The sequence below is a fragment of the Ammodytes marinus genome (assembly GCF_949987685.1).
Source record: "Ammodytes marinus genome assembly, chromosome: 4".
Lineage (NCBI taxonomy): Eukaryota > Metazoa > Chordata > Actinopteri > Uranoscopiformes > Ammodytidae > Ammodytes > Ammodytes marinus.
In genome coordinates, this window is record NC_137233.1 from 22956314 (window position 1) to 22983107 (window position 26794).

Sequence of the window (26794 nt, forward strand, 5' to 3'; positions counted from 1 at the left end):
ATAGACATTTTGTCAGAAATACAAGCAGATGACGGATTGCCTTTGAGCCTCACAGAAATATTTTCCAAAATATACAGAATAATCACCTGCAAAAACAATTGAAAGCAAATGTGGGAAAGTCATACAAACATAAACAGTACACTTGGCCGTTGCTGCTGTAGCAATAGCCTACACTTTGCTGAAGGTATCACAAGAAAAACAAGGGGGGGATTTTAATTGGTTGCATGGTGGCTCTTCTTTTTGTGACTAATTTTCCCAAAAACGTAGCCAACACTGTTGAACATAGACATGGAAGAATTTACTTTGCATTTACACTGTCGATATCAACACAAGGGGCGAGAACTCAAATGATCTCAATAAGAATCCCTTTCTTCAATTACACTGAACACACTGTATTTACCCACTGTTAGCTAGCTAGCTAACTTGCAGGCTGATTTAGGGAACCAGTGCAATGCTGACTAGATTATAATGGATAGGCAGTGTTATCAACAAACTTGGTTTGGTTGGCTAGATAAAGCTAAAAGCTAGCACTACAAAAGTTATTAGATGTACCTTTTTTCTCATCTGTTGGCAGTGGAAAAATACACAGAAACCAAATGTCTATTCAACAACTAGTTTGGAAGCTAACACTTTATTACTCAGCTATTGTTTAAAAGTGACGGACTTCCGATATTGCCGTTCGAGAGTGTGCTGTGTCAGCTGAAAGCTTCCTACTACCACTTTCATGCACACAAACTGTCAGCAGTGTCTCTGTTTCAGGTGCTTTGTGGCAAGGGACACTATTGTGAGCTGGCAGAGGTTTTTTTCTGCTCTGTCTGTTGCCAGTGTAAAGTCAAGAGAGAAAAATGCGTGGATCAGGAAGAGACGGAGTCTGAGTCTGAGTCTTCAACATCTGTGGAGTTGCATTCGTCCGCGGACTCAGTGAGGGCCGGGTAGGGCCGAGGCTGGTCCAGATTGACGTAGGTGACATTCAGACTGATGTAGTGTTCTCCTTCCAGGCCAGACAGGATGGTGGAAACAGCCGACACCAGCGTAGCAAAGCAAGGCCTTAACTCAGGATCAGGGTCCCAGCATTGAAGCATAATGTTATACCTGGATAAAGACATGAACTCAGTCAGAGTCTTAGCCAGGAGGGAACAGCCAACTCAGTCCATTGTGTAATTGGTGATCACTACCATAATCTATAGTTTTACATTAAATTATAATTGTATAAATTCTGGTACACCCAGAAGGATTAAACAAAATAAGCTACAGACCATACACATCCAACGTCCACCCACACATAGGTGTGTATTCCTATGGCGCCTGATTAGACCTCATCTGAGGATTGACGTCTGTCTGACTCACCTTTTGGTTATGTTGACCCAGAAATAAGCTATTAAGCAGTGTTTAGCTATTATAAGAGAGTCTAACAAGCATCATTGTTCTTATGTTGGTGCTCTAAATGGCAGGTGATATAAGATATTTTTAGGATGTTTTCACCTTTATTGGATACGATTAAGCACAGAGTTGAAATTGGGGGAAGAGAGAGAGGGATAAGACATGCAGTAGACGGCCCAGGCCGTAGTTAAACCCTATCAAGGGATATGAATGGTTGATTCATTCTCCTCAACTTACAGTGCAAGGGATTTATCATTAAAAAGGCAAAAACATGTCGGCTTTTCCTTGTGAAGTCCACTTTTTATGTGTGTGTGGTATTGTGTTGGTGTATGTGAAGAGGCCATGTTCTCCAAGGTGTTTTGTAGGCATTAACTTCCTAACTGCACTGCTTAACCGTGTTGGAATACCAAGTAGTGGACAATTTATGGGTTTCACACGACTGAATGACCATTCAAACACCTTGTTATGCCTGCTTGGACTTTGTACCATGACTTTTCCTCTCCTGTCTATTAACATAGTATCAGTATTTTAACTAAAGCAGCCCTTCATTCTATGGAGTTTTACAATTGATGTATGAAATCTAAACCACAAATGTATAATTATTATGTAGATTAATTCAACAGTGAGCTCTCACTACTTACAAAGGGTCAGGGCAGTACTGAGGCTGGGGGAGCCTCCTGCCCTTCAGTAAGTAGTGTGTTATGTCATAAGGGTCCACCTCTGGGTAGGGGCTCGCTCCTCTGGTCAGCATCTCCCACATCAGCACACCAAAGGACCACTGCATCAGGAGAGGAAAGGTTACATCAAGTATCTGTACAGTTGAACAGACCTGAACTCCCAATCTGAATAATCCTTTCCTCAAAAGTTTGAAAATCCTACATACAACTTTTAAGTTGCTAAATGGATCACCTCCCGCCTTAGTATCACTCTGAGTGATGCGCAAGAAAATTATGCATTTAGATAATGCAATTTGATTACTAATTTCTGTGTTTTTATTACTTTGAAATTGTTGTTTATACAACCCCTTAGAATTTCATGAACAGTCACTCACAACGTGGATTCAAGCACTGTTTATACGTGCATATAATTAATTTGTGTCATGTGAGTTGTTGCATTGTGGCAAGTGTGTTTTTGTGATGCAGTGGCTTGGAGCCCAAGACAAATTTCCCTATACAGGACAATAAAGTATATCTTATCTTATGCATCTGTGCATCATGTAAAAAAAACATAAATTGTATTGAATGAAAGCTAAGCATTTAGGTGGGATTGGAGTACATTTATGAACAACAAACTTTCCTCTATTGTGCTGTCAAAACAATCCAGAAGATTTACTGCTTAATCCAGCCATGTGTCAAACAATGTTAATGCTTTGTGTTAAACCAAAGCCATTTCTACCATCATTATATCATGTGTCTTCCTTCTACTGTTTGATGTTAAAGGGTAACATGTGCTGTACTGTAACACGTCAAACATTGTTGAAATTATATGTACCAAGCAGGGCCGGCCCGAGGCATAAGCGAACTAAGCGGCCGCTTAGGGCCCCCGACCGCCAGGGGGGCCCCCTTTTTTTTTAGTTTGTGTGTTTGATATTAACATCATATTATGCAAATGTGAGTTATCATACAAAAAAAGGAATCAAATGTTTTGGTCTAGATAATTAATAGCCTAAAAATCTGTGAGGTAATCCGAAATTATCTGATCATGTCACGTTCACATTCATGCACAGTGTGTATTGAGTTTATTTAAAAACAATTGGAAATGGGGCTGCCCTCAGTTTCCCATGCACTGTGTATGGTCTATAGCCTATTTCAGCCTCGTCTGTGGAAAAAATGATAGCTGGACAAGAGTTCTTCTGCTTCGTTCCTCTCACTGCATTTAAATGCATTCACTATATTACAGAGAAATATGTCCCGTAAAAGAAAAAGAACTCCAAGCCCAACCCAGAGGACCCTCCATAATATTTTATTTTATATTTTATAAAATCCATGTGTCCTTCTTCAATAGCTTCTAATTCATCTGTGTCTCCAAATTATTTATTCACACTAAATTTCTCAGATTTAGCCTCTTAATTTTCCTCTGAAAGTGCACCAGATTCATGCATTTCACTTTAAAAAGGTTAAAAAAATCTCCCGGGGGGGCATACCCCCGGACACCCCTAGGAGGGTCTGAATCTCGGCTGTCTAATATTTTCGCACAGCTGCACAGTGGAGGCACTAGCGGAAAACACTGGGTGTGTGAATAATATTTCACAAAGATCTATAATTTCAGCAGCGCTAACATTGGAGAGGGGCCCCCTAATCATATTTCGCTTAGGGCCCCCTGAAGGCTTGGGCCGGCTCTGGTACCAATCACTCTTTTTTTGCCAGTAAATACTATTTTCCACAAACTTTGTGATACTTCACCCCTTCTAACATTGACTAGTGTCCCTCAGCACCAAACTGCTCGTAACTACTGCATAGATCTGGAGTTTACTAAGGTCGATCTTCATTTGCTCACCACATCTGACTTGGAGGTGAATTTCTGTGTCTGCAGACTCTCTATGGCCATCCATTTGACAGGCAGCTTAGCCTTCCTGTGGTCCTGAACACTGTAATACTCCTTATCAAACACATCTCTGGCCATGCCAAAGTCTGCCACTTTAACTGTATACGACTCGTCCAGCCTAAAGACAGAAAAGGTAAAACATTACAGTTGCAAAACATTTTACCGGAGTACTGTGATGTAAGAACAGCTCAACCAAATTCAAAGAGACATGGAGGCAGTGAATAAGTATCTAAAGTATCTGCACAACTCCGTGACTCACATGCAGTTGCGTGCTGCGAGATCTCTGTGCACAAACTTCTTCTGTGCTAAGTACTCCATCCCCTGGGTGACCTGCAGCCCGAAGCCAATCAGGTCCTTCACGGTGGGGTTCTATACCAACCCCACAAACACATGAAAAAAACATCGACTTGAAAAGGGTGGAAAAGTAACATAGTTTGCTGTTTGAAAAGTAAACAGATGCTTTTATATAAATCAGAGTAATTTCCAGTATTGTTATGTCTCACCCTCTTTTCGCAGCGTATGAAGTGCCGCAGGTCCCCGTGTTTCATGTACGGTAGTACCACTAGAGGGAGCCCTTCCTGAGGCAGGAGGATGCCCAGCAGAGACAGCACATTGCTGTGGTGAAAACCCTTCATTATAATACCTTCCTTCAGAAACTGCTCCACCTCCTCCACATCTGTTATTCCTGATGAAAACACACGTCAATAAACAGTATGGGCTCAATTCTAAAGCAACAGAGACACTGAAAAAAACTGAGGAACTGAAGAGACTTTCCAGTTATTACCAATGTGTTAATATTAACACTGAGGGCGATGAGTTTACTCACTGTTCAAAGACTTGACAGCACAGTGGATTTCTCTGTTGTTTTGGTCAGTGAAGTAGCCATGATAGACAGTTCCAAAATGACCTGCAGGAAGAAAAAAATTATATAAAAAAGACCCAATGACCCAAGACTACTGATCCTTCAAAATATGATATAGCTTGCACAAGGCTTTATAACAAGGTTTCAGCTAGAGGCAGTGTGGTTGTTTACCCTTTCCTATGATCCGATGGTGTTGCACTAGAAGCATCTCAGAGGGAATGAGAACATCTTTCACCTCCTCCAGCAGCTCTGGTCTGAAACTGGAGATGGAGATCTTCTCTGCAGGCATGAGGGGAGTGAGGGTAGGATCTATGCTGCCTACAGCAAAGGCCATGCTGGGGAACAACCCACGCCCCGCCAGTGGGGTAGAAGGATTATGGGATACCACTGGTAAAAGTCCAGAGAAAGGGGATTATTAATAAGAGTATTCGTGTCAGAAGCAAATCAGCCGTGTAGTATTACAGTGTACTATGATAAGTGTTAAGCATTGACATTCACCTCTTCTGTAGTCCCCAACAGGCGACAGTTCCACGTTATTTGTGCCAGAGTGGTTAGCACTGTGGGCCAAACGGGACTCTACCATGGAAGCTAAAAGAAAATGTCATAACACTTTTTAATCATCAACCCCGGGAGAAGAAAAACACCGGTACATGCTATTCAACCGCATGGATGTTCTAGTTGAAAGACTCGTGTAATTCATCCCAAATTCCAACCTACTGCCGGTAGCGTTTGTATAAACAGGTCTGACCAAGGTCCACATAACAGAGGGGAGCTCACCTTTCTTCTTCTTCCTTAAGTGCTTCATAACAATGAAGGCCAGCACCGCCCCAGCCACCAGAGCAGCAAGGATTCCCAGAACAATGCCCACCATGTAGTGGTTGCTGACCCTCACCACTGTCCCAACGTTGTGGACCTGCCGGTTGATGGAGATCTAAAGTACAGAGTTCATCACACATGTGAGTGCATACCATTATTAATTCATTACTATTAGTTTCTTGTAACTGATTCAATTGGGAAACATAGAAACATTAGTTTCAAGCAATTACACTGACACTGATTGGGTCTTATCTCACACATGAATGACTTAAAAGTTCTGACTCATCTGTAAAACTCACCAAAAGTTTAAAGATAAACCTATGTGTACCCCAAATTTTCTGCATTAGCTTATTTGCACTTTTTGTGTAGTAGGTTAAATTATTATTTTATGTTAGATGTCTTCTTCTAACAGTGTCACTTTGTCAAGTGAGGGTTATTTCCAGTTGGGTTGCTTTTCTCAGTCCATCATGGTAAATACTTTTCCAATGATTATATATATTATAAAAGGTACCTAATTGGAGATTTTTCTTTTTGTAAATAAGCCCATTCACTTCCAATGACAAATTTTACGGGGGCTTATGTTCTGGAATACATCTTGGCCATGTGCAGTGACTACCCAAAGTATTGTCCCAGTGAGTCAACCACAAAGCCGACACTGCATGGAGTTATTGTGTCCGACAAAGAAATAATCAAGATTAGTGCTTAAATGGAGGTGGATTTTTTTACCTTTAGACACAGCCCGACTAGCTGTTTCCCCTGTTTTCCAGTCTTGTTAATAAGCTAAGCTAACCGACTGCTGGCATTAGTTTTGAAATGATCATACATGACATTGACCTCAATTCTCTTATTCAACTGTTGGCAGTAAAGTGAATAGGTATGTTCCCAAACTATTTTATTATTCCTTTAGATTTGACTGACTTTAAATCTTGGGGTATGCCTAACTAGCAGAATTTTAGCTTAGCATGCAGACATGCTAAAGTGTCAAACTTTCCTGGGATTGTGTATTGAACATTTTAATTAATTGAGCAAAGTATCTTGATAATCTTTACTATAAAATGCATGCGTGGGCCCCCTGGTTGCATGCTGAATCCAGGTAAGTCAGTCAGTTAAGGATTATCATAACCTTGTGGCGTGTAGAGACGGGAGTCGGAGGCGGAGTGTCAAAAGACGGAGCTAACTGCTTTAATGACATTAATACACTTGTCGAGTAACAACAACGGAGCAGACAGTAAACTCTTGATAGTCTCAAAACGCCAACAAAGCAAAACAGGAAATTCCCCCAGTCATAACAGTTACCCCGGAACCCCGGAACTTCAGTTCCATAGGTGAATTATGTAAGATCACTACACAAGCCCCCCCAGAATTCACCCATAGTCAAAGTCCCCGTGCCGGAAAGGCACGATGGCCCGGCCGCGACTAGAACGAGTGGCAGGGGCCGAAGAGGGGAGGGGCGTGGTGGGTGCGGCAGGACCAAGCCCAGGACTGGGCGGCAACGGCACCGACAAGGCGGCAGGGAGCCCAGCGGGGCGTGGCAACGGGGGGCGTCCACGGCGCGGAGCCTGGGCCAACTCCAACGGTCTGGAAATGTCCACGTGGGCAGGCTTGATCCTGTCGACAGAGACAGTCTCGGGCCTACCACCGACGTCCACGACCAGGCTCTTATCCCCGTGTTGCAAGACCCTAAACGGCCCGTCATAGGGGGGGCGCAACGGTCCACGGTGGGCGTCGTGGCGGATGAACACAAACTCCGCCGTGTGCAGATTGGGTGGCACCAGGGAAACGGGGGTGCAGTGATGCGAAGTGGGGACGGGTGCGAACTGCTTGGCGACCTCCAGCAGAGAGGACCGCTGCCTGGCCGCCGACCAGGGTGTTGTGGCGTTCGGAATGAAATCCCCTGGAACTCGCAGCACCTGACCGTAGACTAACTCGGCAGACGAGGACTGCAGGTCCTCCTTAGGCGCCGTCCGGAGCCCCAGCATCACCCAGGGAAGTTTGTCCAACCAGTTGCCGTCCGTCAAACTGGCACGCAAGGCCGCCTTCATGGAGCGATGGAACCGCTCGCACAAACCATTAGCCTGAGGATGGTATGCGGTAGTGCGATGCAGTTTAACCCCCAGATCCTTGGCAACCACATTCCAGATCTCCGAGGTAAACTGTGCACCCCGGTCGGAGGAGAGGTCCGAAGGTGTCCCAAAGCGCGCGACCCACGTGCCGATAAACGCACGGGCCACATCGGAAGACGATGTCGAGGTGAGTGGCACAGCTTCAGGCCAACGCGTCGTCCTGTCCACCATCGTGAGGAGGTGGGTGAAACCATGCGAAGGGGGGAGTGGCCCCACCAGGTCGATGTTGACATGGTCGAACCTCCTACCAGGGACGACGAATGGCTCCAACGGGGCCTTGGTGTGGCGGTGCACTTTTGCACGCTGACAGGACACACACGAGTCGACCCAGGCCCGTACGTCCTTCTTCAGTCCTTTCCAGACAAACTTCTGAGAGACCAGCCTCACGGACGCCCTCCTACCGGGATGGGACAGGCCGTGTATTGCCTCGAAAACAGCCCGCTGCCAGCCGGCAGGGACCAGTGGCCTGGGCTGGCCGGTGGAGAGGTCACACCATAACCTGACCCCTGAGTCGCCGATCGCCACTTTTTCCAGGCGCAGCCCGGTGTCCGAGTCTTTGAGGGACTGAAAACCGTGGTCCGTGGCCTGTTCCGCACTCATACGCGAGTAGTCGAGATCCAGCTGCACCGCGCCGACGATCACTCTGGAGAGGCAATCCGCGACCACGTTGGATTTGCCAGCGATGTGCCTGATGTCCGTGGTATACTCAGAGATGAATGACAGCTGGCGCTGTTGGCGGGCGGACCACGGCTCGGCTACCTTGGACATGGAGAACGTGAGGGGTTTGTGGTCCACAAAAACCGTAAACTGACGGCCCTCCAGGGCGAAGCGGAAATGACGGATTGCCAGCCAGACGCCGAGCAGCTCCCTGTCGAAAGTACTGTATTTGCGCTCCCGGGGTACCAGCTGGCGGCTGAAAAAGGCGAGCGGTTGCCAGGCGCCACCGTCCCACTGCTCTAACACCGCGCCAACCGCGTAGTCGGACGCGTCGGTTGTGAGGGCCACCTGAGCTCCGGGCAACGGGTGGACCAACAACGCGGCCCGGCTCAATGCAGTCTTAGTGTCCTCGAACGCTCTGTCCCTCTCTGCAGTCCAGTCGACGTCTTGGCCGGGCGCCTTGTCCTTGAGGGCCTCATACAGCGGGCGCATAGTGTGGGCCGCCCGGTGTATGAATCGGTGATAGAAGGTGACCATCCCCAGGAACTCCCGGAGCCCCCGGGCCGAACGTGGGCGGGGAAAGTTGGAAACAGCCTCCACCTTCGACGGAAGGGGGACGGCACCATCCCTGTTGATGAGGTGCCCGAGGAACTGGATGGACGGCACCCCAAAAACACACTTCGCCGGGTTAATGATCAAGCCGTGGCGGTCGAGCCTTGTGAAGAGGGCCCGGAGGTGTGTGAGGTGCTCCTCCTCCGAGGAACTGGCGACCAGGACATCGTCCAAGTAGACGAAGATGAAAGGCAAGTCCCTCAGCGCCGAGTCCATCAGCCGCTGGAAGGACTGGGCCGCGTTTTTCAGGCCGAATGGCATCCTGAGGAACTCAAACAACCCAAACGGGGTGACCACAGCTGTCTTCGGGACATCCGCAGGGTGCACCGGAACCTGGTGGTAGCCCCGCACAAGGTCGACTTTGGAAAACAGGAGCTTCCCCGCCAGATGCACGGAGAAGTCCTGAATATGGGGCACTGGATAGCGGTCGGGCGTGGTGGCATCATTCAGGCGGCGGTAGTCTCCACATGGGCGCCAGCCGCCATCCTGCTTCGGAACCATGTGGAGTGGCGAGGACCACGGACTGTCGGAACGGCGAATGATGCCCAGGCGCTCCATGTTGGCGAATTCAGCCTTAGCAACCGCCAGTCTCTCCGGAGCGAGCCGTCGGGCCCTGGCATGGACAGGGGGCCCTTTCGTCTCAATATGGTGCTCCACACCGTGTTTCGTCGACGTGGACGAGAAGGTTGGTTGCAGCAGGCTAGAGAACTCTCTGAGCAGCCGCTGGTACTTGTCACCCTCAGAGAGCGAGCTAGAAAGGCCGTCGTATGTCCCCTCATCGCAGACACATGCGAACGAGGAGAAGGTCAATGCGTCCACCAGGCGCTCGTTCTTGACATCAACCAGCAGCCCGTGTGCGCACAGAAAATCTGCGCCGAGGAGGGGGAAGGAGACGTCGGCTGTAACAAAATCCCATGTGAACCGTTGACCTCCAAAACATAAATCCACAGACTTCGTGCCATACGTTCGGATCGGGGTGTCGTTGGCAGATGTCAAGGGAGGGCCGTGCAACCCGCCGGCGGCGTCGTCCACCGTAGCCGGCACCACGCTCCTCTGTGCACCGGTGTCGCAAAGGAATTTACGCCTGGAGAGGGTGTCCACGATGAACAGCAGCCGGCCCTTTGTGCCTGCGCTCACGGCCACTACTGAGCGCAGGCCTTGGCGTTTCCCGCCGCGTTGAAAGTGCACGGAGAGCGGCACTTTTTTGCCTTGGCCCCGAAACGTGCATGGAAATAGCACAAGCCCGCAGCGGTAAGGCTGTCGGTGGACGCGTGTCCTCCGCCAAGGGGAGCGCTGCTGCCCGCACGAGTGTAACTGCGTGTCGGGGCCAGCACATCCGGGGCGAAACGCTGGGTGGCCAGAAAGAACCTGTCTGCCTCCTCTGCCAGAGCCCGTGGCTCCGTGATGGATGTATTCGCGAGCGCTGTCTGGACGTGTGGTGGCATGTGTCGCAGGAAGAGTTCGATGAAAAGGAAATTTGGTACCTCCGTGCCCAGCAGGTTTAACATCATTTCCATATGTTCGGAGGGTTTGCTGTCCCCCAGGCCTTGAATGGCAAGAAGACGCCGGGCTCTTTCCGATCTTGACAGTTCAAAGATTTTGAGGAGGTAAGCCTTGAGCCCTGCATATTTATTTTGGGCAGGAGGAGATGTAATAAAGCTTACTGCCCTGGCTGCAGTGGAGCTCTCCAGTGCTGAGACGACGTGGTAATAGCGTGTGGCATCATCCGTAATCCCACGGAGGGTGAACTGAGCCTCTGCCTGTGCGAACCACGTTGCCGCGGATGTCTCCCAGAACTTCGGCAGTTTGAGAACGATGGAAAGCGCCATGCTGTTGCGATCGATATTCAAATCAGTCTCGGAATCTTCAGCGGGACTGACGTCAGGGTCACCAATGTGGCGTGTAGAGACGGGAGTCGGAGGCGGAGTGTCAAAAGACGGAGCTAACTGCTTTAATGACATTAATACACTTGTCGAGTAACAACAACGGAGCAGACAGTAAACTCTTGATAGTCTCAAAACGCCAACAAAGCAAAACAGGAAATTCCCCCAGTCATAACAGTTCCCCCGGAACCCCGGAACTTCAGTTCCATAGGTGAATTATGTAAGATCACTACAACCTATAGTTTAGAGCTGCAACGATTAATCGACTAATCGATTATTAATCGATTATTCAAATAATCGCCAACTATTTTGATAATCGATTAATCATTTAGAGTAATTTTTAAATAAAAAATGTCCAAATTCTCTGATTTCAGCTTCTCAAATGTGAATATTTTCTGGTTTCTTTAATCCTATTATGACAGCAAACTGAAATATCTGTGTGTTTTGGACATAACAATACATTTGAGGACGTCAACATGGGCTTTGGAAAATTGATCAAAATTTTTCACCATTTTCTAACATTTTACCGACTAAAACACTAATCGATTAATCGAGAAAATAATCAACAGATTAATCGATTATCAAAATAATCGTTAGTTGCAGCCCTACTATAGTTTGACTTACCTTCACAGGCAGTCCCTCACTGGGGATGGTCATGTTTTTGGGGATCCTGCAGGTGATTTCATTATCCAGGACTTTAGCATCACAATTAACGCCGGCCACCGTCATAATGATGGTCATACAGGAGCTCACCAGATTCAGCTTTTGATGCTGTGTACAGAGAGGTCAAATCAAGTCATGGGACAAAATCTGTTTTAAATATAATATATATTATATTGATACAGATCAAACTAATTATTTTGTTAATAATTCAAAAGTGACCTCTGAGCTAACTCTTACATGTAGTGACACTTCGTCAAAGCCAGGGTACAAAGTTAGCACATGTCCCTCTGTTTCAAAAGGGATAGGCTCGCCGTAGGGGTGGTAGGAGAACTCTTCGTTCCAAAGTCCCAACGCTCCGTCCATGTCAAAAGAAAGCTGACCCTCCTCTGTCTCATCCCTGTGGAAAACAGGAGAGATACACTCCATCCGTGTGGGCAGGGACTTGCCTATGCACTCCTGAAACAAAACAGTGTAATCATACTTTAATCGTAAGCCCATACAGTAAAATGTAAGCACATCACCAAGGAGGAAAATCTTGTTATTCTAAAACTGTCTATGTTTTTGAATATATCTACTGTACATTAGGATGAACACTGTACCCTTGTCACAGGTTTCAAGTGGCTTTCATTGGGTTTGAATCGGATGATGGTACGGTAAACAGAATCCAGGTTCTCCCCCTCAATCACAATTTTGGACCCCCTGCAAATGTGAGACATGTTTACATTTTCATAATGTAAACATGTTCAAAAATGTCAGGAAAATAATGAGAAAGGGGACATGAAAATATATTGTAATTATAATCATTTTCAACTTCTTTTCCTTTTTGTCTTCATAAAATAGGTTGATTTCCAGATCAAAATTAAGCTGCTGTTTGTTGTGGAGGTCCTCAGTGACCTACCTGTCAAAGCTACAGCCAGGCAGGACGGCTGTGATCTCTGGGTTTTCTTTGTAGTAAAACACCTTGGTGGTGAGTACGGGAGACTTGTCGATGAAAACACTCAGAGGGACATCCCTCACCTCTGAGATGGGTTGGGACAGACAGATGATGGAGGACACATTGCCTTTAGGCAGTGTGACTCTGTAGAGAGACCAAGGTATGTGAATAACATGTCATAAGAGATCAACTAAAGTATATCAAAAACCTTCATACTTTTCAATATACAATAAAATAACACAGTAGAAAATAGTTGTGTTCTGAGTCAGTCTTTGGATGCCAGGACCTTTCCAGGAGTTAGTCTCTAGTTTTTTCCTAAAACCCCAGGCAAGCTGCAACATGTTTGCTTAATAGGTCATGACAAATGTAAGCAGCAACTCCTCTTCTTTAAACGTGGCAGCTGAGTAGGGCCCCCTACACAAAGCTGTAAGGCAAACAGTTTATTTAAAACATCCGAATTTGATTTAAACAGATGTGATGATGTGTTCCTAGACCTTTTTATAGGACAGGGCACGTCATTGAGAATGACTTTCCTGGTCTTCCCAGCATCCAAGTGAGGGCCAGTCACTGTGATGAGCGTTCCCCCAACTCGAGGCCCATAGTTGGGCTGGATTTCTGTGATGTTGGGAATCTGGAGGAACAGTTTTCCATAGTTTTATTGTATATTTGTAAACAAAACATGCTGGAAAAGTGGTTCTATAGATTAAATAGCAGTTATAGTAGTTGATAATAGCAAAGATTACCACAAATGTAAATCCTGGCATTTCTGCCTTCCCATCAATAGTATAATAGCGTCCCTCCACTTTGCCCTCATGCACCTCCACTGTAATGTTGACCGGTTTGAACAGTTCGGTGGCCCAAGAGCGGATCTTACACACCAGGCTGAAGAGCAACACAACCAAACACACAGGAGGAAACAATATGTCAGAGGCAAACTGTTAAATGTGAATAGTGTCACTTTAGGTCGATTGTTGGTCCCAGATGTTTCAGTGGATTAGTTTTGCTGAAAAAACATTTTCAGGTTAAATTATTCCTCTCCTTGTGAATGAGAGTCTGTTTAGAATTAGTTGGTAAATCTTTAAAAAGAAAAAAAAATAGCTTTTAACTTTAGTGACACTTTTTAGCCTCACCACTAGTCGTGCAATTTCCGTACATGTCATCCATGTTACTTTGTCTGCTAATTAGCAAATGTTAGGATGCTTTCACGGTAAACTAAGATGTTGAACATGGTTAAAGCTACCTGCTAAACTTCAGCATGTTTGCATTACTTAATGACTTCAGCATCTAAGTATAGCCACTGGCATGGCTGATTAAAGTCTTGTTTAACTATATATATTTGCTGTGTGGCCTTCACCACATAACATCAAAGAAGTAACAAGGCATAATAGGGCAGAGATAACAACAGACGTTGTAGAAGCATTGTATACACATTTCTTCACAAACAGTAACCCAAATAGACCAAATCACAGTGACCTGCATGGATACTTACTGTGTGTTGTTGCTTTTGACTGGAAGCACAGTGCAGGCAGTCTGCCCCAGTCGTACCTGGTGGGTTCTGGAGGTGATGGCAGGTTTTAATGGGGATTGAAACTCCCATCCACACACCGTCAGCTCTGTTTGACCATCAGGGGGCGCAGTCCGTGGAAAGAACTGCGTCAAGAGAGCAGAATATATATACACTACCACCTTGAAAATCGCAATGTTTTTATGTTTGTTGCACAAAGAGATTGTTTGTATCCTGGCTCACAGAACAAACCTCACCCCAGTGATTCCTGGTGGGCACGACTCGTTCCTCCAGCGACCCAGACACTCGCTCTCCCAGGAGCAGACGCCGGAGCACCAGCCACAGCCCATGAACCTAGGGGCTGTTAGGCACATGGCACAGGTCAGGAAGTGTTGACAGCCGGGCCCTCTCTGAGGCACCTGGATCATCTGAAACAGAGAATGAATAAACATTGATTACCGATGTGGCTATTCACTCAGCCGGATGAGGTGACCTTAATCTAATCTTTATTCATGTATTCCTGCAAAGATTGGCATGTGAATTGATACCTCATCCAGCACAATGCTGTTCAGTAGGTCACAAAAACAGTATACTAAACACTATTAACTACATTATTAAATCCACACTGTATTCTTAAATATTGAAATTTTTAAAAATCTTAAATCTTAAAATTCACACTCCACAGCAACAGGGAAGCATCTTCCAAACTTCTTTACTAACCATTTTTGTTTGCATGGTTTAACAAAAAGCTTAGGCTAATATAAGTAAACAGATTTGTCTGTATCCTAGCTTAACCAGAGACCTGCACATGTGATAAATGGCTGAGCCCTGGAGCTTCATTTTCCTGACGTGTCCCAATCTCAGCAACACAAAGTAATAGCCCTAGTATCCCAAGAACCACAAGACCCATATGATTATTGATCTAGCAACACCCTCTAATATCCTCCCTGTCCCCACAGTCATATCAAATTTATCGGTTCCTAGAGCATAACTAATTTGTAATAATCTGAGCTATGCACTGTGGGGTGGGGGAGGGAGGGGGGGGGGGTCAACAGCCAAAGATGAACACTTCAAAGTCGGCCCCCAGCTTAAATCAGTAATGTATAAAACCACAAACCAAATCAGAAGTCATGGTGTAGTCATAGACTCAGACCTGAATTTTAAAAACTTAATTAAGTCTATTACTAAGTCAGCCTACTACCAACTTAAAAACATATCAAGAACTAAAGGACTTTTATCTCAGCAGGATATGGAGGGGGGAAAAGGACATGGTATTTATCTCTTACCTTGTCTCCGACCACAAAGAGAAGATACTCTGATGAGTAAACAGCCGCAATGGAGGAGACCCTCTGGTTCTCTACCAAAGAGTAATTGGCAAAGATAATAGGACTGGATCTTGTCAAAACAAGCTGCCGACAAAATCACAACATATGATTAATAGAAGTGGATCACATACTGTGGAGGTGTCAAGTGAAGAAAAATACCAAAACATTGTTGATCGGAAAATCAGTATTAGTTTAAATCACCTGCAGCAGGCGTCCAGTAGAAGTGCCAATGTGCGCTACAGTCTTGTTCTCTATGATAGTGACCAGCAAAGATGTGAGCAGGACATCTGTCATCTGCCTGTTGAAGAGGTCGACTCTGTAGTAGGGCTTTGACACCATGGTAGGATGGTCTCTGCATGTGGCATTGTTCTCCATGCTCTATAACCCAAGGACAAAGGCACCAGAGGGCAAGAAAATGAGACAATGAAGGAGAAAGTTAAGGCTTAGAATACACACAACATTATTAGAAATGCCGGAACTGTGTTGACAGTAGGGTCATTAGGCCGCGAAAATAACTTTCAAATTTTTTTTAAAGCATGGACGTGTATCCTTGATCTTGGAAAAAGTACTTCTCGGAAATAGTAGGCCTATTTCTACTTTTCCAAAGCTTTCATCTGCAGCACAGAATCCTCATCAGCAGATGAAGTTTGCTTATGCTGGGTTTATACTAGAGGACTTTTAAAATACTTTGAAAAGACTGAAGACTGAAACCCTCTTACATCTAAAGACAATCAACTCACACCTGAAGACAACTAGTCATTAGTTTTCAGTCACAGAGTGAGATTTTGAAAAGACAGGGGTCTCATATTGCAAGACTACAACTAGATTCCTTTTGAGATTAATATTATTTCCGCAAACGCGATTGTGATTATTTAATTAAAAACAACTTAATTCAATATTCCGAGCGGGGGACCTTTAGTTATTTGACCAGCTCTATTTGCTGATCTCATCCCCCAATAACTTTAACTCCTAACCCTGTATTTGACGGTAGAGTGTTCAGGTTGCGCGGCTGTCAGCCTGGTTCTCCACCGAGGCTTCTATGAAAAAGTATCCGAAATAAGTGCCTCACCTTCTCTCTTCTGCTCTTCAACGAAGGTGGTCGCATACTCTGTTCCCTCCCGTGCCCTTATCTCCCCTGCTCTGCTCTCTGTCTTGTGCTGTCTTGTCTACATCTCTGAGCCTCTCTGTGCATATTCCTCCGAAACCTAAATTATGGATCTGATCAGCTGGGGTCTTTCTGCAATGGATCAAATTTTCTCAACGAGAAAAGGGGGCAGAGGAGAAGCCTCCTGTCCTGATGGAACCTTTGTGGCTGGATACACCTGGGACGCGTGGGGGAGTTGGAACCCGATGTGTCTTGAACCGTCCAGAGCCCTTAGGTCGTCTGGGACAGGTCTACTTACAGTCCCTAGAGTTAGGACTAAACAAGGAGAAGCAGCTTTTAGTTATTATGCACCAAAAATCTGGAACAAACTCCCAGAGAACTTGAGGTCTGCTGCAACTCTCAGTTCTTTTAAATCGAGTCTGAAGACTTTTTTGTTTCCATTTTAACCTGCAATTTTAATTTTATTTGCTTCTTTTATTCGCTTTTAAATGTTTTATAATGTGTTGTATGTATTCTAATCTTGCCCCTGTAAAGCACTTTGAGTGGCCTTGTGTCTGAATTGTGCTATATAAATAAACTTGCCTTGCAATACTTTCCATTGAGGACGTCGAAGATATCTACGTAATTGGGCTTATGGTAACAGGGTTCCTGCTGTTTGGAGTTGGCGGGTTCCTGTTCTACCGCAACGTTAATAAGGCGTTGGCAGCACATCAGGCCATTGATAAGCTGCCTGTCTTCGAGGGCTTGTGCCGGGTTGTCAATGCACAGACTCAAGCATTAAGCGAGGTGAATCGCAAGCTGGAAGTGATTCCCAGACTTTCTCGCAAGGTGGATAAAATCTGGGGTGGCATGGGCAGACCGTAGGCGCTTGAAGAAGGCCACTGGATTTCGGCTTTTTGGATTACAATCCAGTGACTCTAAAACAGGCTGCACATCCAGCGCCTAGTCTCACTCGCAAAACAAATTTGCAATCTCTCGATTCGGCTCCCTGCACCGACCTTGGTTAGGTGCTATCTCTTCTCTCTCCGGGATGTTTATGCAGAAAGACGCTCTACCCCCCTCCCTCCCATGACCTAATCTCCCGTGAACTCTATCTCTGCCTGGGCCTTGAGGTCGTCTCCATGGAATCGCTCATACCACCTGGCGCATGAAGACTCCCGTTATGTCTGGACAGATTTAGATAAACGGAACACACATACACACGTAGACACATAGCACACATGACCCTGACCACTCAAGCCTTCTTGACTCCGTGCCCCCTCTCCCTCCCTCGTTGCAGACTTGATGCTGCGGGCGGGGCGCCTACCGGCTGCGTACGCCCCCTGGTGCCTGGGCTGTGACACTTACCGTCCCATAATCCCTTAACCCGTTCCTTTAATGTGCAATGTCTACGAGTCTTATTGTCTGTGGTGTTTATCATGTTGCTTATTGTGCTAAGGTGGTTTTTCACTAATCACACACTGCGCTCCCATAAGGAACGTAGTTCGTGATTGGCATTTTTTTTAACCTGTCTTTCCCTGTTGTTCTCCTTTTCCTTCTATGATAAAGAGGGGCGCGGCGCTCGCTTGACGACCCTGCAGTTACACTCTCTCCTGTCCACCCATGTTATTGTCACTGTCATTATATGTTTCTTGGCGAGGTGTGAACTGGAAGGCAAATTTCATTGTTCTGTAACGGTGCATATGACCAAATAAACCTGATTCTGATTCTGATTCTGACCAGGCGGACACAAGTCGCGACTAATGCCGCTCCTCCTGTGTCGTGCTTGGTGCATGCGAGAGTGTGACAGTGTTTATGTAATTTTGCTTGAGCCAACCAAGCCCCAACCTCAGCGATTTTTACCGGCATCCAATAAGGAAGTGACCTACAACTGTAGTAACCAGAAAGTGCCACTGGGGGTGGCGCCAAGACGAGCAGTTTTTCTTTGACTCACTTGTTAGATAGGCCGTTTTCAAAGTCTTATTTAACCTATTTATTACAGCCTGGGCCACAAAACAATTTTAGTCTGTATGTTTAGGTCATATCTCCATGACAACACTGAGGGGGGTGATTTTTTTTGGCCCACGCTAGTTTTTATTCTTTTGGAGGTTAAAATGTATTGGCGCGATCTCTTGAGTGACAGCTCCGCCCGTTGTCCCTCACTTTGCCTCGGAGGTATACGTCAGCTATCTCCCTCCCTCCGACGTGACGTCGATTCCCCTTTTCGGCAAGAGGAGTGAGGCGGAGTAAAAATCTCACAAGATGGCGACGCGCACAAACCAGGATTATTGGATGCCGTGTGAATAACTGAGGTCAGCCCGGATGCTACATCCATATTATTTACTATCTAAGGAGCCAACCCACTAAGACTAGCGATAATATCAAACCTGTTTGATCATTTCGGAACGTCAAGACGGGAAGAAGACTGAAATCGTGTCAGAAGACCACCATACACCAAACGACTGAGATTACGTGCACGCGCCACAACTCCAGCACGACTCCAGTGATTTCAGTCCGACATTGAAAGATTGTCTGCGACTGTCAAATCGCGTGAAAAGTCGTGTAGTGTAAGCCCAGCATTAGTTGCCATGGAGATGTATCAGTTAGAGTAAGAAAGTAACTGGGGTTGAATCAATGTTTTGTCAAATGAATATTTGAAGACTTGGTGAAATGTGATGACAGTGTGCTGCTGATTGGTATGTTTGGATATGTGCACTGTCCTTTTAACTTTTTTATTGATGTTGGCACTCATTGCAAGTAGATGGGAGTTGACAATGCCGTATGCTGCTGTCTTGGAACTGTGCTGGAAATGTTTGGTTGTGTGCAGTTGTTTGTCTTTGACTGTGTTGTGTTTGGATGATCTGGATGTGTTGTGTTTGCCCTTTTAACATTAATTTGACTGAACATTCATTCTCAACTTATCTGTCACCAATGAGAAGACTTAATAGTGCAACAGATGAAATCATAACAACTACTGAGCTTCCTTGTTAGCAGATCCACCTTAATGACAACTGAGAAAACTCCCTCAGGTTCAGGTTCAGGTTATTTTATTTGTACCTTTAGGTAAACTTGGTTGTTTTGCAGTTTAATAGTGGGCTTCCGTTTCACAGTTTCAGGCATCGCATACACACAAACAAAAATGGGACAGTCACAGGTAAAATAAATTATCTAAAAATCAACAAATTAATAAATAATACATAAATATCTGTATCTAATTTAAGATTGCTGTGTCAAATTAATTGTATTTACAGTTATGGGTAGAGCAGGCTATGTAAAACTGCAAACCGTAAACTACAGTAGGCCTACAACACCATCATCCCCATGTGAAGGCTACACTGAAGTTGACAACAGCATAGCCTACCAATAGTAAGTACGTACAAGCAGATATCATAGTACGACGTTTCCTTTATGCTGCTCTGAAATTGGTGCTTATATTATCAGTTTCCTGTCGTTTCCAGCATCTCATTTGATTTATGAAGTTATTAGCTTGTCAACTTAGAGTGTGTGTTCATGCACTCTGAAGAGTAGAGTTCCCTATTTTTAGACAACAATTCATCTAACACAGGATGTACTGGTGTACAGACAGGTCCAGCTGTTTGGCTGTAAAGAAACTGTCTCTGGCACATCCAGAGGCACACGGTCAATATGTCTTGATAATGGGATAATTTCAATAATTAAGAGGCCTTGATAAACGATCATGTGTCGCGTTATTGACAGAAGAATTGCCTTGTTGCTACAGACACGGAACAGGATGGATTGTTTACACTGCCTATTATCTGTCTGTGGCCAAGACATTGAAAAATAAAAATTAGACTTGCACTAAAGCATCGCTATTGACTGAAGTCATTCACTCCTCCAAACCGAAGAGCAACATAAAACCTTGATTATAATTAGGGTTTCTGAAATGAAAAAACTCAAATTCCACTTAATAATTTAAACAGATTTAAACAATTCATGATTTGAGAAGCTTAAGGACACATAGACCACATTATTAACCTCTAGACAAAACAATATGTAAAAAGGTCGAGACACCACCAAATCAATGGAGTTATGTTAATACATGCAAGACTAAAGCAGTTTCCTATTTCAGTGTCCAAAAGCCAAAAGTGGCCTGTCTTCAACAGAATTGCATACTCATAGAAAACATTGTATGCATTGTTGATTCTAGTCATCTACTATGTTAAGAAATTAAATTAAATAAATGAAATACAGAAAACTTAAAAAAACAGAAAAGCATAGTATTTGTAAGGCACAGATGACCCTGCTGGCACTACAGTTGTTTTGAGCTGCTAAGAAATGGAAGAACCAGGATTTCAGATTGTTGGACAATCCCACTGGCATGTTACCACAGACCAGCAGCCAAACGCAGCAGAACAGGAGAAAGCACATCTAAAGGAAAACATTAAAACTCCATAACCTCTTGTTAATTCATCATCAGCTGTGAATCTAACAGCTGAAATCAATACCAGTGTTATTTTTCAGCTTCTCCTACGCTTCAACAACTGACATCACCCCATCATATCGCTGAGTCACAACATCTGATTGTCCCAAGTTCAACCACCCTGCAGCCAAGCTATGAAATCATAGTTGCAACAAATGTTGAGACATTTTACTTCTCCAACTGCTTATATAACTTTTACTAAGTTTGGACAAGTAAGTCTTACTACAACCACTGACTAACTTTATGGAAAATATTTACAGGATCTGGAAATAAATGTCAAGTTCCCGTAATTAATGAACACAAGAAACCAATGCTATAAAAATCGTTGACGTTTAAAAATATATATATCCCACTGTGGCCTCAAAAGGATACGGAATACACCGTCACATTGTGCAGGGACTGATATAATAGGAAGGAATGACGAAAACAAAAGAGTTTTTAAATAACCTCTTCCTGTCTGACCTGAGAAATTCACTCAACTGAACCAGAAAAAAAGTCATAACTCCAACTACCCTCACTGCCATCTGGCCTCTGTCCAATTCTCATTCCACCAGCTTCTTATGAAAAGTTTTGAGTGTTTAGGACGACTTTTTTTCGCCGCGAAAAATGTCTTCGACCCAAACAGCAATCTGATATATACGTAGGTTCTCACTGAACGATGATGCATGTATTTCTGGTAACATTCTTCTGCTAGCTGGGATGCAGGCGGCCTATGGTACTTTACAGAAACCCTTGAACGTTTCCTTTCATGGGCATATCATCATGGACATTGCAAGTCACTTTAGGGGTTATTAGCTTAGCTTTTTTTGCGAAGAGGCTCGTGCCCACCCTCTTTCTGCATGAGAGTGGGCATGAGGGTTTTGAGCAAAGCCTAGCTAGCTACTTCCCTAATTTGCAGCTATGCAAAGCTTAATCCATATTTAGTGCAGGGCGAGAGAGTATCAGATCCTCTTATCAAACTCTCAGCACAAGAGGTAATATTTCCCAGAATGTCAAACTCCACCTTTTAGAGGAAAAGTTGTGGTCTCAACCAGGAAGTGTACAATTGTGAGGTATTAATAATCTCCCAAAGGCAACTTTAAATCACCTTTCTGATGGCAATGCTTTAATATGCCACAACAATATGTGGCAGACATATTTAACTTGGAAAACCAATGTGAGTCAGCCAGTAAACACATGCAGCTGGAGCTACTTCTGTGCTGCCATAAATCCTTTTTACGGTTTGTCTTTTTTGTCTCTGTGTTTCATTTCATTAGTCATGTTTGGCTCTGTCTTAATTTGCATAGTAATGCTGCTCCTGCCTGTACCTACTGTGAGTAAACTATTTCATTGAGTGGTGTTCATGATTGCGTGAACTAACATGTCTCCATAATAATCATACCAAAACACATTAACTTATGTGAATGATACATTTATTTCTGTCCAAAAATGATTACATTCACGGAACTCCTACTTTACTCATTTGGATATTACCTTCACCTGCTCGTGTACAAACAAGCAAATTGTGGTTTCCAATGATTTGATGCAGCCACAATGTCTCAGAAAACTGGCTTCGTATGGTGTGAGACCATGCATAGAGAGTCAGCAAATACCTTCACGTGAATGGGTCCTGTTCATGGAAACACCTGATATGCTTTTCTATTTTAAGTTTTCTATCTGAAAGTGAGTGATGTATTGTTGGAAACACGGTGTGGACTCGACATACTTTAGTTAAAGAAAAGTAGATCACATCAATCATATACTTTCACCTGGAATTGCTACGTGTTAGTAGACTGATGGGCTCACCTCATGTGGACAGTTCTCACATTGCTGGAAATGGCAGATCCCCCTGGAGAGCCGCTCCGGTCCAGACTGGCAGCAGTCATCCACCCCATCTACGATCGCTTTGTTCACAGTGTCCATGGGGAAGGCGCACAGGGCAGAGTCATGCTCTGTGACCCCGTTGTCATCGGTAACAGCAAAAACCCCATAAAGGATGTCATCCTCTTCCTCTGCCCCTAGCTCCTCTGCCAGCTCCTTGCCTGCCTTGCCAAAGTGGGCTGCCTGGACCACGTTGTACACCACGTCCCTATAGGGTTCACTGGCTACATTCCTCCTGCGCCGTTTTGGTTCAAATCGACACTCCAGGATCACCTCACGATATCTCTTCATCTCCCATTCATTCCTTGGGAGACGGCCCAAGCGGGTCTGAAAAGGAGATGAGTCCTGATTAGGGCTCTCCCTCTGAACTGAGAGGAAGTAGACAAACTCCTGAGTGAAGAAGCTGTAGACATATTTAATATGGTACATCCTCCGCAGGCCTGGAAGGACCGTCAGGCCACGCACATCGCTGTAGAACCCATCTTCTGTGGCCAGTGGTCGACGCACTGATATAGACTTCCTTCCGTAGCGCTGGGTCACACTGTCATTGACAGTGGTGGCAACAAAGAAGTAGACAGTCTGGCCCTCTTCAACCATGGTGACTTTGGTACCAAGAGGGCTTGCCACACAGTCCGGACAGTAGGCGGCAGAGTTTGATTCCTTTCTGAACAAACACTTAGAAAAAGAAGGCAACTCTCCATTTGAGTTGAGTTGGTGGAAATAGCAAATACCATATTGAGAACTTCCACAAGAGTACAAATACATAAATAAAGTATCCAACAACAGGACCTGATTGTCTGTGTCCTCCAAGAAGTTGGGGTCCTTGTCAACCTCGCACAAATCGCATATCTGACACTCTGGGCTTCCCACCGGCCCAGTGCGGAGCTCCCACACCTTCTCCAAACTTCTGTTGACAGCTTCAATCACATTCTGAGAGGCAACATAAACCTCCTGATAAAATGAGTTGTTGACAATGTTCTGGATGGGGTGCCGGGCCTGGAAGAATGGCAAGGTGTAAACCACAGAGAAGTTGACAGGGCTGGGGGCAAATGAGGAACAGTCGGCCAAGGCAAAGGCCAGCAGAGTCTGGAGCCAGACATATGTCCCCCACTGTGTGGTCCACTGGACCATCTCCACTCCGAGATGCACGAGGAACACAACACAGACAATGTTGGGTTACCTCCAGGTCTGATGTCGGGACAAAAGCATCCTTCACAACAGTCGCTTATACCTGAATGAAGAGATATGACAAACGAGAGAAGTGAATAAATAATTAAAAGACTCTCCGGTAAATTACAAATACAAAAAAAAAACTAAATCACTCTTGACCCTGTAAACAATACACTAATTTGCATTATTTTCTTATGGTTACAAGAAAATATTGATACCGCTTTTGTATCTGTATATGTAAACTCAGTTAAGCATAGAGACTGTAAACAGGGAAGAACAAGTAGGCTGTCTCTGTAAAATAATACAATTAATTATATTATTATTACTAGAAATGTGTGTCATTTGAAACTGAGGAAAGTTAGAATCAGTTTGTTAAATTCTGCTCTGCACTGAATCGTAAAATATGACAGATATGACAAATATCTTTGTTGAGCCTTATGATGATAAAAAAATACATGCGGCCATAAAGATAAAAGCTGCCACTGACTCACTACAGACAATGAGAGGAAATGTTTACACAACCAAACATTACGCTGTGTTGGTTTAGTGCTCTGCAGAAGACAGCGGAATCAACTATTTTTATTGGGTCTTCCTGCAGTCTTTCATGTTTATTGTGGTTAATCTGACATCCCCCAACTTTTTTTCTCATGTTGTCTGGGGAACTGGTATTAACAAACCAAGTGAATGGCCTCAATTCAACTTTGATTCACCACATTTATCAAATTAAATATTCTGTGGCTCCTCTTCATCAGTGTATAAACAACAGCCAACCAAATAGAACAGTGTTTCAAAACGTAGAGCCATGTCTTCATCCTGAACAGACGTTGTAGGGTAGATCATTAACTAGACATTTCCAGGTAAAGCTGAATTCAAGAACAGTGGCCTCTCTACTTTGCATTCCTGTCACAACCACTACGTGCCTTTCAAGGGAAAAGATGTGTACGGACTGATGGCCATAAGACCACATGAGGCTTTTTAGGTCCCAGGTGAAAGAAGGAACGGCCTGTTTGCTCGTGCCAGAGAATTTAATCAACTCTTGATTATTTTATTTAGCAGCAAAGAAACATAGTTAACAAACTTATTTTGAGAAAAACACAGATTATTCTTGCTCTAACTAGTTATATGGGAACATTTGAAGTCGATCATCATGGTGTCTTTACATGAATAATTCATGGAATTCCACTAACGTCGTTGTAACATTTTAACATTTGCAGCTCCATGTGAAACCGAGGTTAAGGTTAGAGGGCATAGGTATACATAGTAATGGCACTGATTTACTTTCCTCATGTTCATGGTTAATAAGGCAAATGGTTGAAATTGAGTTTCCGTTCATTGTACGACAGTGCTATTTACAGGCCGGGCAGTCAGCTTGAGGGCTTCTGATGGAGCCTATACATCAGTGTTCCTTAACAGGTGGATTTAAGATGCAGTCATACTATTGAGAACACCTGCCTCTTTGGTTATTGGGAAATGCAAAATCAAAGAGGATGCAGATGTACAGCCTACCCTGTCTTCTTTTTTATGATTTTTGTCAATTAGAATTTATTTACCTTATTTGCAAAACATACAGGGCAAGTTTTCAGTGCATATTTGACCAGTGCATCGCACACAGGCATGTTGTTGGTGGTTAATTGGAGTGAGGGAAGAGTATTCCTCAGTATTTCATTAATTCACTGCACAGAGATATCCACAGGGGTTTGAAGAGGCAGGCTGCTGTGCCTGTGTCAAAACCTATTGCACCCCAAGGACCGTAGCCTATATTGATTCAGAGACAAGAAATGAATCACAAAACAGCACGAAACCACAGGCAGCTCTGCATTTACCTTTTTTGATTCTTATAGTTACATTTTACAGGGATATTTCTTTGACTTTTATTTTATTTTTTACTTTACCTCAAAAACGACCTTATTTAATTCCAAGTAGTCAAGCCAACTCCACTATGAACAGTGTACTGAAGAAGCATTATTTTGCTTTTCTTGTCATTGGAGATAAGATGGTAAACATTGGCTACTTTCAGTAGTGTTTTTTCCTATCTTATCTCCATCTTAAATCTACAGTTGTTTAACAGCCTGACTTGTTCAGTGAAACCATGCCAATGCATTCTGGCTATTATCCACACGCTCCAATGATGTTTGTTTCCATCAGCTGCGCTAAACAGAAAAGATTAGACAGGGCAACACCTTGCTCTGTGAGCTTTATGAAAGTGTATAGCCAGGCACTATGGTATCTTACACGTACTATCCTGAGAATACCTCAATTCATAAATGTAAAATCTTATATTTTGCTACACTTCTCTCACATTATAAAATGAAATAGTGAAACAGGTCATTCTCCCATATTAGCAGTGTGCAGGGCACTGGTCAACAACATTCCACAAGAATAGCAACATTGCAGCCTATATTAGCCTACTATTAAAACAAACCAAATCAAAAAAACACTTTGATTGGTTTAAACTCATTTTACACTGTCACTGTGTGATTTATCTGAGAAAAGTTAGACATACTGTATGTGGAGTAGCCTGGGCTAGTTCTTCTGTAGTTTACTTATAAATATCAATGGTACATACAGTATTATGAAAAGCTTACCTGTTCAGGTTAGTCCTCTTCAGAGAAGCAACCACTGTCGGATTTGCTCCTTGTCTGACTTCAGGAAAGCGCAGGGATGATTGGTCTGACCTCAGGTGGGATAGTTTTAAGAATACAACAATAGATTGAGATCTGGTAAGAGCGTGCGTCCTCACAACGCGCGGGGACGCGTAAAAACGTTTCGATTTAACTTCGACTCCCTGCATGAGTCGCTCCTTTTTGCCGGAGCGGCGCTCCAGCTAGCTCCTCCCCCCGCCTCTTGATAGACAACAGCGACATGCTCATCTAAACCGCACCAGAGCGCTTCACCCACCTTTCTGTTATGCATGATTCCGTACATTGATGCAAGCT

At 44.4% G+C, this 26794-nt stretch overlaps 1 protein-coding gene across 1 annotated transcript; it reads right to left on the reverse strand.

The window, feature by feature from the left end:
- Positions 1-116: 116 nt before the first annotated feature.
- On the reverse strand, positions 117-26524 carry mst1rb (macrophage stimulating 1 receptor b). Its single transcript, XM_080026885.1, has 21 exons — positions 26444-26524; positions 22614-23919; positions 15505-15681; positions 15265-15387; positions 14236-14406; positions 13964-14124; positions 13218-13356; positions 12969-13105; positions 12439-12618; positions 12140-12239; positions 11778-11996; positions 11502-11648; positions 5564-5717; positions 5285-5374; positions 4958-5173; positions 4751-4831; positions 4428-4609; positions 4184-4293; positions 3877-4042; positions 2022-2158; positions 117-1092 (listed from the first exon to the last, which is right to left on the reverse strand). Exons 2-21 carry the CDS (start codon positions 23817-23819, stop codon positions 855-857), a joined length of 4134 nt encoding a protein of 1377 aa, XP_079883011.1. The 5' UTR covers positions 23820-23919; positions 26444-26524; the 3' UTR covers positions 117-854.
- Positions 26525-26794: the final 270 nt, after the last annotated feature.

Coding starts and splice junctions, on each gene's coding strand:
- mst1rb (XM_080026885.1), bottom strand. CDS start 23,819: ATGGTCCAGTGGACCACACAGTGGGGGACATATGTCTGGCTCCAGACT. Junction 5,375..5,563: donor CTTAAGGAAGAAGAAGAAAG/GTGAGCTCCCCT, acceptor ATTTTCTTTTAG/CTTCCATGGTAGAGTCCCGT. Junction 1,093..2,021: donor CAGTACTGCCCTGACCCTTT/GTAAGTAGTGAG, acceptor GTCTTTATCCAG/GTATAACATTATGCTTCAAT.